The sequence below is a fragment of the Gopherus flavomarginatus genome, chromosome 22 (assembly GCF_025201925.1).
Source record: "Gopherus flavomarginatus isolate rGopFla2 chromosome 22, rGopFla2.mat.asm, whole genome shotgun sequence".
Lineage (NCBI taxonomy): Eukaryota > Metazoa > Chordata > Testudines > Testudinidae > Gopherus > Gopherus flavomarginatus.
Window position 1 is genome coordinate 13,187,112 of NC_066638.1, and position 13,968 is coordinate 13,201,079.

The 13,968-nt window shown below is 51.9% G+C and overlaps 1 protein-coding gene across 3 annotated transcripts in view; it reads left to right on the forward strand.

The window, feature by feature from the left end:
* PTPRU (protein tyrosine phosphatase receptor type U) overlaps window positions 1–13,968 on the forward strand; it is a 704,694-nt gene that overhangs the window by 213,220 nt on the left and 477,506 nt on the right. For all 3 annotated transcript variants that reach the window (XM_050932286.1, XM_050932285.1, XM_050932288.1), the window contains 3 exons: window positions 3,692–3,817; window positions 9,573–9,730; window positions 12,114–12,249. In XM_050932286.1, the coding sequence (XP_050788243.1) occupies window positions 3,692–3,817; window positions 9,573–9,730; window positions 12,114–12,249 (420 nt within the window). The remainder of the gene's footprint in view (window positions 1–3,691; window positions 3,818–9,572; window positions 9,731–12,113; window positions 12,250–13,968) is intronic.

Sequence of the window (13,968 nt, forward strand, 5' to 3'; positions counted from 1 at the left end):
GTCACCTCAGAGCCCCAGTCATGGCCCAGGCACTAGGTGCTGTGCAAAGGCAGAACAAAAAGCTGGTCCCTTCCCCAAAGAATTTGCGATCTTGTTGGGGATTCCATCACTCTTAGGACCGTTGAGTACTGGAGGAACAGAGCGCTGCAGACCCGACTGCAGGGAGCGATCCCGCAGTAGAAAGAGAGGGGTGAGGGAGTTCTCACATCTATGAAATCTGACCATAGTACGTTGTGAAATCAAACGTTCTGGCAAGCCCCTTTCTTTGATCTGCTCTGAATCTCACTGCTAGAGAGGACGCGGGGGGACAGAGAGGTTAATCTCAGCTCCACTAATGCTAATACTTGGCTCTTATAGAGCACTTTTCATCCCTGGGCCTTGAAATGCATTACAAAGGTGGGTGAGTGTCATATCTCCATTTTACAGATGGGGAAACTGAGACACAGAAAGGGGGGAAGTGACTTTCCCAAGCTCATGCAGCAGGTCAGTGGCAGAGCCTGGGATAGAACCCAGGTTTCCTGATCCAGTGCCTTGCCCCACCTTGCCACCCACGGTTTTCTCTGAGCTGCAGACACTTGGCACATTGCAGGATTGAGCCCTTGGAACAGCCATAGTGGGTCAGACCAATGCTCCATCTATCCCAGTATCTGTCTTCCGACAGTGGCCAGTGCCAGATGCTTCAGAGGGAATGAAACGAACAGGGCAATTGTCAAGTGATCCATCCCTTGTCGTCTACTCCCAGTTTCTGGCAGTCACACGCTTAGGGACAACCAGAGCATGGGGTTGTGTCCCTGACCCTCTCAGCTAATAGCTGTTGATGAACCTATCTTCCATGAGCTTCTCAAATTCTTTTCTGAACCCAGTTATGCTTTTAGCCTCCACAACATCCCCTGGAAATGAGTTCCGCAGGTTGACTGTGTGTTGTATGAAGAAGTATTTCCTTCTGTTTTTTTGAAACCTACTGCCTGTTAATTTCATTGGGTGACCCCTGGTTCTTGTGCTATGAGAAGGAGTAAGTAACAGTTCCCTATTCACTTTCTCCACACCAGTCATGGTTTTATAGACCTCGATTATCTCTTCCCAGCCTTTTTAGTCGCTCCTCAACGGAAGCCGTTCCATACCCTTGAACATTTTTGTTGCTCTTCTCTGTACTTTTTCCAGTTCTGATATATCTCTGGCATGCAGTATTCCGCATGTGGGCAGACCATGGAATTACACACTGGCATTATGATCGTTTCTGTCTGATCTAGCTAAGATGTTAGAGCAGTAGCAAAATGTACTTAGAATCATAGAAATGCCAGGCTGGAAAGGACCTCGAGCAGTTGTCAAGTCCAGCCCCCTGTGCTGAGGCAGGACCAAGTTAACCTCCTAGACCATCCCGGACAGGTGGTTTGTCCAACCTGTTCTTAACAATCTCCAATGACTAGGACTGGGGATTGGTCCTGCTTTGAGCCGGGGGTGGGACTAGAGGACCTCCTGAGGTCCCTTCCAACCGTGAGATTCTATGATTCTGTGACTACAACCTCCTCAGAAGCCTGTTCCAGAGCTTAACTCCCCTTCTAGTTAGACAGTTTTTCCTATTATCTAATCTATATCTCCCTGGCTGCACCTTGAGCCCCATTACTTCTTGTCCTGTGGACATGGAGAACAACTGATCCCCGCCCCCACTCAGTCTTCTACAGTCGGGAAGATTTGTAGACGCTAGTGGCTGCAAAAATGTCTGCCTGTGGCAGAGGACAGGGACTTGTGTGCACAACGGTGTATGTTGCACGTGCAGTTGCATTTACATGTGTGCACATGCATTATGGGGGAAATGTGAGCGCACGTTTCCAAATCGGGCCCTCTAAAGATACTGACGTATTACGGAGTTAATCCCTCCGCCGCCGTCCCATCAAGGCCTGGCTTCTGCAGTCGGAGTCCGTAATGCCACCTCATTCCAAAGCCAGAGGAATTCCAGGCATGATATTAGGGAGGGACTGGGACAGGAGTGGGGACAGCATTTCTGCTTCCCCATCTCCTCCCTTTGCTTTGTTCCAAGCATCTCACGGCTCCCTTGGGCACAAGTCCCTAGCTCAGCTCTGCAGGCGCCATACGTCTCCCCCTCCCCACTTTGCTCCCCATTTCAGCCCCACTCTGCATTGCCATTGGCTCTCCCACAGTCTCCTCTCCTTTGAGCGAGGCCAGCCCAGCCTCCAGGGTGTGCAGGGTGTACCTTCCCCTGGTGCATTCTACCTGCCGTATTCGTTCCTTGCGCCCCTTCTGCCGTCTCTCGGGCTGGTTCTTCACCGGCGTGCTTCCCTGTGCTGGCTTTCATGTGTTGACCAGTTTAAGACCAACAGCTAATAAATCAGCCTTTACAGCAGGCAGCTTTGAGAGGTGACTTAGAGGGTAAATCCTTCGCTTGAACTATGTCTTGCTGAAGGAAGTTTTAATATCCAAATTATAGCTCTGTGTCTAGAAGGCTTAGAGATCACGGAGATTGATAGCCCCTATTAATAGCCAATTATTTCTCAAACACATTTGCCATGCAGTTAGGCCCAGGCCGTCGGCCGGCCTGAAATGCTAAATGTTCTGTTAAAGTGCAGTGACAAACATCGTAGATTTTCTATTGATGTCGGCTCCCCGGCTGGCGTGGTGTGAAAACAATCGCATCCACGACCCTTGAATTGAGCAATACATCAAGTGCGCTCCTGGGCGCGAGAGAGAACAATGCCAGGTGGCCTTGCCAGCAGCCACTCCCCCCCCGGAACATCTGCCCTGCCTGGCCATTGTGGTGGTTGCTGAGCCGGGATCTGCTTTTCCCTGCCGTGGGAGGAGGTGCAGAACTGAAGAGGGTGACCATGGATCTGGGAAGGCTTTGATCTCATGTCTCCATTGCAGTCCGAGGGGTGGCTGCAGTGCGTGTAGAGATACCGAAGCTAGCTTAGAGCTCATGAGCTCGAGGAACAATAGGCAAGGTGTGGCAGCCCAGGCTAGCCACCCAAGCGCATACCCAGGCATTCGGGCAGCCTGTGATGATTCAGCTTTGCTGCTCCTGTACCCACACTAGCTAGGTCAAAGCCAGCTCAGGCATGTCTACACGAGCTGCAGATACCTGGAGTCAGCCCCAGTGTAGTCCATGGCAAAGCTCCCTTTGATTTCAGGGAGATAAAATCCAGACTGACACATGGCCATCACTCAGGGCCTGGCCTTCCTGTCCTCCTGTCTATACTTCCACAGAAGCCCGTGGACTGCAGGATCAGCCCCACCCCACTGGAGTGGGACCAGAGGCGGGGCTAACCTTGCTCCAGCAGGCAGCGCTGCGTGACCCCACCCAGCAGACTTCTCACAGGCTTCTGCTCAGCTGACGACTGGAGGGACCACGGGAGTGTAAACGAGGGCAGATTCTGACCTTTGACCTATCGATGTAGAAAAGTCAGCTCCATCCAGCAATGTGCTGCAGATAGCATGGACAGTGTTTGCGCGCCATGGTCTGTGTTAAGCACCCTAGTGCCGTGTCCCACACCTGGTGCCCGGTGTCGTGTCTTCCTGCCTGGGGACCTTGCACTGTGCCTCTGGGTCACATGCCAGAGCCCCATGTCCCTATGCAGCGCCCTGTGTCCCACACTCCTGCATGGTGCCCCTGCGTGATGCCCTCTGCCGTGCACGCCTGCGTGTCACACACAGTTGTTTCTCTCTCCTCTCTCTGCAGCCCTGTTTACAGTACTGGCCAGAGCCAGGGCTCCAGCAGTACGGGCCGATAGAAGTGGAGTATGTTTCCCGATCAGCTGATGAGGATTTCGTTGCTCGCCTCTTCCGGGTGCAGAACATCACACGGGTGAGAAGGGGGGCGCATCTGGTTGTCATGCCAGATTGCTGGAGTGTGGGGATGGAAGGGGAGTGTTAGCTGATCTAAAGATATTCACCTTTCCAAGAGGATCGCTCAGCCTGGAGCTCCAGGCTGTTCCCTGCAGCAGGGGAGGGAGCTCCCGAGGGACTGGAGAGACTGCACCAGCTGGATGCTGAAGCCAACCCCTGAGTGAGGGAATTCACTGTGTTTTCAAGAGCACAAAAAAGAGGAGAAGGTGGCAAATCCAGAAGCCACGTACACATCCAGCCCCAGAAATGCTGCCCTTAGGAATACGCCCCCCTCCCCCAGAGAGCAGCCTTATGTAGCTGCGTAATTTCACTTGAATACTGCGTTAAATGACCTCTTAGCTGGTGACTTGGCATCCTGCCACTAGACTTCTCCCAAGTTATCCCAATTGTTACATAAGCCCCCCCTGAGTCCCCAGCCCTCTCCTGCTTCCCTTGTGAAGACCAGCCAAAGCCTTCTGGAGTGTCTGTCTCCTTGCAGCTGTTCTGTTCAAACAGAGGGGAGCTGCAGACTGGAATCAAACTTAGAAACGGGTCCCACTCCTGGCCAAATGCCCATTTGTTTCAGTGGGAGCCGCATCAGATGCTTAACCAGGAAGGGAGGGATTCTCACCCACTGGACTAGGAGCTTCTCTGTGAACATGGCCAGCACTGGGTGATTCACAATGACCACAACAGGCTGTCTGGGCAGCACCAGAATCCCAGACCTGAAGGGTTTGATTCTCATTCGCACTAAGGGTTGGCCGACGCGAATGTATAGTTCCCGGCAAGCTGGGATGTGAACCTACCCCACACTCTCCCAACTGTCGTGTGTGCCCGGCTGACGCACACGAACCATTTATTAATGCGCTTTGAGCTAGTCCTCTTTCAAAGGGAGCAGTGTGCTTGTTTGTGTGTGTCCGTCTGCGCATCAGCAGGGTGCACACAGACAGAGTGCGGCAGGCTAGTGGGGGGGAGATGCACACCCGCTTGCCATGATCTGGTTGTGTAGATGAGCTCTTAGCCACTTGGCATTGCTCTGTAAAGGGCCTTAAAGGGGGGGAAAGTAATTTAAAAGTGAAGAGTTTGCATCTGAAATCAGACCCATCTCTGTGCATTAGGGGAAGGACTTTCTGGGCCCAGCTGGTGGTCAGTTTATGCCACACCATAGAGACGGAGAGCCCCCAGAATCATTATCCTTGCTACAGTGGAACCAGCAGAACAGAGCCGCTTTCCTGCTAGGCTGAGAAAAAGACCATAGAGTCTTTACTATACTTCATGTCGCTTTCACAGTGCATCTCGGCCAGTTTTGGTCACCCTTATATGAGGGAAAATACACTGACAAGATGGGCAAGGAATGAGATGGGGAGAGGGACAGGATCTTCCGGAGAAGAAATTGAGAAGAATGGGTAGATTTAACTGGGAGAGCAGGCCATGAAGAGGGGGCAGGAGTGGAATCTTTAAACTAGCAAAAGGTTCCCAAAGCACTAGCCCTTGTGCCCTGTGTGAGGTCACTGGACGGCACAGCTGGCAGGTGGGGCGTGATCCCGGGAGAAGCGTTGGGGTCATGTAGGAGAACTCTTTGCCATCACTACCTGGCTGTCTGGAGTCTGAAACATGGAAAGGCTCTTGGCCAGCATTGGGTTTCCCTTTTTGGCAGTCAGGAGGGAGTTTTTCACTGCACATGCGTTTCTTCTTGGATTGGCTACACATTGTGTTTGTGGGTGAGGGCGGTTCTCCAAGGAAGGAGTTTTACCTCAGCCAAGGTTCAGAACTAATCAGAGTAGACATGGCAGAGCTGGCATTGCATGCCCAGGCACTATGCTGATTGGCACACCGGAGACAGACAGACAGAGGTCAGTGGTTGGACAGGGAGAAGGCCTCCATGGCTGCTACTAAGGGAAGCATTGCTGCTTAGTGGATAAGATGGGACTCCTGAGATCCAAGTTCTGCTCCTGGCTCTCCACTGGCCTGCTCAGGGACTTTAGGTAAGTCACATCACAGCCTCGTGCCTCAGTTTCCCCTTCTGCAAAATGGGGATAATAATGCTGACCTCCTTCTTAAAGTGCTTTGAGATCTGCTGATGAAAAACGCTAGATGAGAGCCAGATATTCTTATCATAGGCCTACACAGAGCTAGATTTACCTATGGCTACATTAAAATTTGTGATGGGTGAACTACCAGGATTTAGGAAGAACCTTCCCCTGTGTGGAGATCATTCTATAATTGTGCATTATGTTCACTTTCCTCCAAAGCATCTAGTACTGGCCGTGGCTGGAGACAAGCTCGTGCATTAAATGGCCGTCAGATCGATCTGGTCTGGCAGTTCTGGTCGATCTGGTCTGAGAACTGAGCAGGGCCTTCGACCACAGCCCAGAAAGGATCCTAACCCTTTGTATTTTTGCCACCTGATGGCATTTGCTCCCCACTTCCCCCCTGCCTCATTATTTTTCACTTTCCCCTCTTGCATTTCTGGATTCCAGCTGGAAGGAGAAAGGCTGAGATCCTGTAAGGAGGCCTGTTCTGGCCAGATTGCTGTCCTAAATCTCAGACCCAAGAAGTCTGGATAAGATTCAGAGACGCATCCATGCTTTCTGGAGCATGTCTGAACGGACTCATTTCGAGGTCTGCCTGTTGCTAGCACTTAGCAATGTTTGGAGCAAGACCAAACCTCATTTAGCCTCTAACTTTAATGTCAGAGCCGAGCCTGCCTGATGGGCCTGGGTACTTCAGTTGCATTTTGATGTCTCCATTTGCTGTCTTGCATAATTGGATCAGCGTAGAGACAGCCCCCGACCCTCAGGCTCCTTCCTTTGCTGTACCCCAGGGCCTATTTTTAATGGATACCATATGTCAGCAAAATGTCCACTCCCCACCAGCACCTGTCTGGCAGGTGACTTCCAGAATAACTGCAGGCAGGTCATTAGCTTTGCTGCCTCAGTGGAAACTGACCAGTAAATGGCATGTATAATGGGTTCCTCCCAGGGTGCCACCTGGAACTGGGGTACCACCGAGCCCTCTGACCCACCAGCCTGGGCTCCCTCTCGCACTGTCCTGCTGTGACGAGCTGCGAAGCCCTCCAAGCTTGGACTTTCACACAGGTAGGGACACACCCAGCTGCAGTTACATGCAGGCTCTTTAACCACCAGCCTAGGACCCCAGAGCAGTATGTCCTGCCGTGGTCAAATCTGGTCAGTCTATGGGTTTAACACCTGGTCCACCTATCCTGCAATGTGAAGAGGACCCTGTACACTTGTGGTCACCAAGCTGAGATTTTCCCCAGGCTCCTTAGTCAAACACACACTGGTTTGGATTAAAACGTAAAATAAGTTTCTTAACTACAAAAGATAGATTTTAAGAGATTAAAAGGGATAGCAAACAGATCAAAGCAGATTACCTAGTAAATAAACAAAACCACAGACTGATCTTAACATACTAGCTAGGTTGGATATGAATTAGCAAATTCTCACCCCGAGTGATAAACAGACTGGCAGATTCTTAAGGCACAAGCTGCCTTCGCTTTGCAGCTTGCATTTCCCAGGTTTTCATACACAGGCTAGAAATCCCTTTAGCCTGTGACCATCACTTCCCCCTGTTCAGTCTTTGTTCCTCAGGTGTTTCCAGGTGTGGTATTGTAGGGAGAAGGAGGTACTCTCATGATGTCATTTCTCCCATTTTATATCTTCTTCCCACTTTCTGGAAAGCTCTTTTGCTGTGACCTGGGTCAAAGAGTTCCCACTGTGTCGTGCTATCTCTGAGAGGGGTTTCTGTTGTGCACAGTTCCTGGAGTAATCGCTGTGCTCGTGTGCATTTCCTCAATGAGCCATTAACATTGTTTGGCCTTTCTACTGTCGTAGATGAAAGGCTGCCTGTGGGTGTTTTCATCCTCACAACGTGTTTCAGTAACACATACGTAGCCAAACTTCAGAATTTCATACGACGATAGCACGTACAATCCAATGAGATATTAATGTCTAGCATATCCACACTTTTAGAATGGTACCTCACAAGGCGCATTTTGTGCAAAACATATCTGAGTTACATGACAGTGGTGGTGAATATTGGAGTGTCAGGGTGTCACCATGGAAGTCAACTTCAGATCCTCTCCGGAACTTGCAAGCAGCCTAGGTGAAATGAGCAGCTAGGATCTTCAATCCAGACAGTGGAAAGGGCCTACTGAATTGTTGCCTCTTCCCCAGATTATCTGGGTTTGGGAAGTTGTATCATGAACTAGATGGAGCTGTTTCAAAACCTGGCACTCTGCAGTCCTGCCTGGGCTGCTTTAAAGGGAAAGCGTTTACACTAGAGAATCAAATCAGTCTGTGCAGCTGCTGCTGTGTGTGTCTGAGGGTGATTGCTGGGTGCTGCTGTGTGGAGTGAGAGAGAGCGCGTGTGGCGTGTAGTTATGTGTGCTGCTCCAAGTCGTGTTATATCTAAAGTGTATGTGGGAGGGGCACATGTAACTGTGAAGCTGAGGTAGGTCTGATATTGTATGCTGCTCCGTGTGGTGTGGGTGATACTGGGACCCATGTGCATGGGTATGCTTGTGTGATACTGGGTGTGTGTGTGATAGTGACACTTCTTTCTGTGTGATAGGAGAATAAATTCTCCTCTCCTGGCCCTTGGTGTAAATCCAGAAGTCAGTGGTGTTGCTGCAGCTTCACATCTGTGTAAGTGGGAGCAGAATCGGGCCCTGTGTGCACACCAGTGGGGGCAAAGCAAGCCCTGCGCACTGCGCGTTGAGCTGATTTTGCCAAGTGCTGCACCGTCCTTTGGGATGTAAACATGAGATCAGCCTGTACTGCCACAGAGCAGGGTGCCGGGAGTGGGAATTCTCTGGCCTTGCTGATTATAGAACTAAGAACAGGTGCCTGGGTCCATCCCACCTCGGTATCTAGGATACTAGCCCGAGATCCAGCGCTGTTTGCTGGTAATCCAACAACCTGCCTTAGATTTCTCTCTCCCTTCCCTTTCACCTGCCCTCCTCCCCGCCCCATGTACTTGTTGCTGAAAACAGCAATCCCAAGTGGAGCACCGGGCCTGGTGTTTCATTGCACAAGTCAGGCTTCATTCCTAGAGTATTTTCATCTTCTGAGTCAGAACTGAGCGCCTCATCCGTCTGGCTAAAGCCCAGGCTTACTTAGCTTTGTGCATATAAATCCTTCTCCTCCCGGAGCCTTCTAACTGCATTAGGTTGCAAAGCTAACTAGATTACTAGGGTATTAAAGAGCATTCTTACCATTCAACCCCCTGGCCGGATGGCTCTGTTTCTAGAGGTTTGCTGTGAACGCAGAATGAATAAATGTAGGTGCTCTCAGCTGAGTACTTACGCGGTAATCTATTGCGTCCACCCTGAGTGGCACCCAGAATGCAACAGCAGGGGTGGCTGCAGGGCAGGAGTGAGGTGCATTATGTGGGGAGTCCAGGATGGGGCTAGTGGTGGGGCTACAGGTTAGGGTGAGGTGTGTTGTCAGAGCTGCGTGTGTGTTTGGAGGGTTGTGACTGGAATGGCCAGGCAGTGCAAATCAGGGTTGAGATGCACAAGCAGACGTGCTGGGGAGATGACTGAATAGCAAAGGATTTGGGGAGGGTGGATGATCACTTTCCTATGCCCTGCCCATGCAAAACCTCCCTTCCACAAGCATTGACATGTCCCGAGTCGCCCCTTGCTCCTAGCACACCCTCCAGCAGGACACCTAGGAAGGGGCCGTACTCACACACTGATGGTCCTCTTCTAGTTGCAGGAAGGGCACCTGATGGTCCGGCATTTCCAGTACCTGAGATGGTCAGCCTACAGGGATACGCCAGACTCCAAGAAGTCGTTCCTGCACCTGCTGGCCCAAGTGGAGAAGTGGCAGGAGGAGAGCGGTGACGGGAGGACAGTCGTGCACTGCTTGTGAGTAGCCCCTGGAGAACAACAGCCTGCTCACCAGGGCTGGTGGCCAGCGGCTCCCGCCAGCCCACAGGACTAGAGGGGAGCGACCCCTATCAACCCACCCACCCTTAGTGCTGCCCAAGGGCCCTCCTGGGCGTGAAGTCTGTGTTTTAAACAAGCCACCGTGGATGCAGTTCTGTGCACGCGCAGCGCCACGTGTGGACCTGACAGCTGCCATCTTGTTCTGATCCCTGTGGCAAGTTTTGAGGCATTTAAAAAACACCTGCCTTCCGACCTCGCTAGCCTGATTTGTGTCAACCAGCTGAGGCCCAGGCCCGCTGCAGCCAGAATGGAAGCTGCTCCCGTTGCTGTGGGGTTGAGCAGCAATCCCAGCCGCCGCACGGGGCCCCGGGAGCCTGCCGGGCTTTTGAGGAGAAGGGGATGGAGGCAGCGGCTGAGTGATTGCGGTGACGTGCTCTCCAGCAGGGCTGGTTACCGAGCTCACGCTCCGAGTGCACTCAACTGTCCTCCATCCATTTGCTCGTAAACGGGCATGCGCGCGCACAGACATGGGGCACGATGAGTTTTCAAATCGACAGAGACAGCTGGCGAGTTTTAATCAAAAATTAATTACAGCCTTGTCCATCTTCATTAATCTAAGGATAATTTGAGAGCGTCCTTTGTAAAATACGGTTCCCCACCCCCTCGGAGCTTTGAGGAGATGAAGACCGGGTGCAAGGCGAGGAGGAGGGTGTGGAGGCTGATAAATCACAGGCCGGTGTGTCTGGCAAGGCTGATGTGTTCGCAAGTGGAGGCAGGGGGTACCCAGTGGTGTTTGGTACTAAGCAGAACGATGGGACGTGAGTGATACACTGGGTTCTGAGGGCAGCCGCTACCCCAAATAGACATCCTAGATAAAGAGGGGAGAACAGAGGGACCGGAGCCATGGAGAGAGAAAGGAACGTGCCCCAGTTACACAGGAAGTTTGTGGCAGAGCCAGGAATTGAACCCCGTGCTCTGAGTCCAGGCCCGATGATCTGCAAGACCCTACCCTTCCTCGTTGTAGCGCCTCTGACAAGTCTTGGGATGTGGGAATGAGCTCCCCCCCCATGTGAACCAGTTTGGTCAGTTCGGAGTTAGGAGAATGTCAGTATCACAGTGGGAAGGTGTCAGGTCTCAGCTTTGCTTTGTGGGAGGTTCAGTCGGGCCCAGCTTGGCAGAGGGAAAACCTAGACCACCACCACATGAATTCTAGGGGAGCCCGTCCAGCCAGGAAATGCACGGTGTGAACAGCTCCTGGCAGCAACCACCCTCAAATTCTTTCCAATACGCCAGAGACAGCAAAGTGAAATCCCTTGTCTCAATGAGAGGCTCCTACCACAGACCCCAGGGGTCCCCCCCTGCTCACCCCCTGCCAGAGTGAAAATTTCTAGCCCTTGTTTTCCATGTCTGAGTCAGGTTCTGATCCATGACGATACTCCACCTCGCTCCCCAGAGATACTTAACTTCCTTAACAGGTCCCTGACAGGGAGAACAGGAGGATGATGAGGCAGGATGGTCCATGGTTATGGTGCTGGCCTGGGTTCAACTCCCTGCTATAGCCCAGACTTGGGAAAGTCACTTAGTCTCTGTGCCTCCATTTCCCATCCCCTGAGGATAACAGCACTGTCCTACCTCACAGGGGGCGTCCTGAGAATTCAGACAGTAAAGATTATGAGGGGCTCAGACACTGTGGCGAGTTGGAAACAAGTTCCGCAGCCCTGAAGGAAGGTTCACGCCTCTGTAATTGCCAGGACCACTCTTGGTACCTTGTATTAAACTAGCTACAGCCCTGGCTCCCCACCAGCCGTCTGGTCCAGGAGCCTATTGCACCGTTTGGTCAGTAGCTCAGCCATTTCATTCTTTGGAGTTCCAGGGTGTCCAGCCGGGCCTGGCGACGTGTGGCTCTAATGAATCCTCTTGCTCCCTGACTTGCTTCTCCAACTCCTCACTCTGGCAGTAGCTCGACTTTTCTTACTGAAAAGGGGAAGGTGGTATCCGCTGCAGCAGGGGCTGATGCACACACGGGTGCCTGCAACTAGTCACCCTGAATGGAACTGGCCTGATTTTCAGAGGCATTGCGTGCTGGCAGCTCTCACTGCGATCTGAATGTCAAGCCACTTATCAAGGCCCCCAAGTTGAAAGCGTTGGCATTTGCCTCTCCATGCTTCACTTCCTACCTCCCGGTATCACAGAGCTTAATTCACTAAAGCCTGTCAAACACTAGCAGATCCCCAGAGGAAAGGGGCCAGCCATTGCCGCTGCTTTGCTCTGTTTCAGTGAGGCTGCTCTTGGGGCAGCTGCTCTGTGGGTCTCCTTGTGCGCTGGCTCTCCACTGGCTGACTCTGTTTATCTCTCCCGCTAGGAATGGGGGTGGTCGGAGCGGCACTTTCTGTGCCTGTACCATGATCCTGGAGATGATCAAGTGTCACAACTGGGTGGATGTTTTCTATGCTGCAAAGACCCTCCGCAACTACAAGCCAAATATGGTTGAGACCTTGGTAAGTGCTGAACGATACCCCCAGCCCTGTCCCTTCTGCCTGCCTCCCGCTCGACCTGCTCCTGTGTGTCAGAAAGTCCTGCTGGGCAGTCCAGGCATGCTGGGGTCTAGGTAATCCAGCCTGGGCCGGGGAGCCAGGAGAGACAGGCACCAAGCCTGCGTCAATGTTTTCGTCTCAGCCTGGCACCTTCTTCCCCTGTCCAGACCACTTGCTGCACGTGACATGGGTGCATCCCAGAGTGTGAGGCAATGAGCTCATAGTGTCATTGCTGGGCTCATCCCCTGAATAACAGAGGGGGCGGTTTGTAGTTAATTCACTGGATATGATTCCAGCTGTTCCTGGAGGTTAGGAGCAGTAGGGGTCCTGGATGAGGAGCAAAGGGGGGCAGCCCGCGGAGCATTTTCTGGTCTCAGGTTCCCGGCCAAGCCCCATAGTCATGCTGGTCTCCTTGTTCTGATGGGACCTGCCTGGTGCGCACACTGTCAGATGGACACCATGTGCTGCCAGATCGGTTGGACCTCAAAGCAGGCCACTGCTGGTGGTTTCATCAGAGTTTCCCTGTTTGTGAATTCATACCCCAAACTCAGGGAGTGCAGATCTGAACGGAGACTGAAGAATGGGCTGGGAGGCACCTGGGTCCGGCATTGTTCTGCGTTGGAGACTCCATGGCAGGGCAGGCCTGTCGGCCACCCGGTGTGGTAACCTGATACTCACAGTAACTGCACCCCTCCACCCCGCTCCCACGCCCTTGTGCGCAGGGTGACGGTGCTTAGCCAGGACATGGTCCCACATGATCCCGCCCGCAATGCCTGAATGAGAGCCACACCGGTGAAGGCCTTGCTGTGATAGATCCACACAGGACACTGGGGGTCTCAGTTCTCTGCCCACACATCTCCTGGGAGGGGTACAAGGGACTTCTCTACACTTCATTGGGAAGAATCACTCAACAGGGCAACAGGGTCTCCAGTGGGTTGCATTCGCCTGTGGTTGCCCTGCCTTTTCTATCTCCGAGCACCAGAACCCATCGTGCACACACCACCCGCTAAAGACAACCTAACAACTCCTGTGTAGGAACAAAAGTAATCCTAACAATGGTTTAGGCCCATTACTAGATGGAGATGGTAAACCTGTTAATCACGATGCAGAAAAGGCAGACGTGTTCAGTAAATATTTGTGTTCTGTATTCAGAAAGAAGCATGTTGATGTGTTCGTGGCACATGAAAATGATGTCTGGGGGAGGAGGAGGATTTCCAGTCCATTGGTAACCAAGGAGGATGTTGAATGACATCTGCTAGGGATAAACATTTTTAAAGAAGCAGGCTTGGATAACTTGCACCCAAGAGTCCTAAAAGAGTTAGCTGAGGAGGTCTCTGATATAAACTTCTAATAAGTCTGAGAATACTGGGGAAGCTCCAGAAACCTGGAAGAGGGCTAATTTGGCAATATTCAAAAAGAGGAAGTGGAATGACCCAGATAGCTGCAGGCTGACTGGCCTGACATCAGTCCCGGGCAAAATAATGGAAAAATTGATACAGGATTCAATTCATAAAGTATTAAAGAAGAGGAATATAATGAATACCAGCCAATATGGTTTTATGGAATATAGGTCTTGATTTTGTTCTTTGAGGTGATTATGAGTTTGGTTGACGAAGGTAACTGCCTAGATGTAATGTACTTAGACTCTTGTATGGCCTTTGACTTAGTCCCACATGACATTCT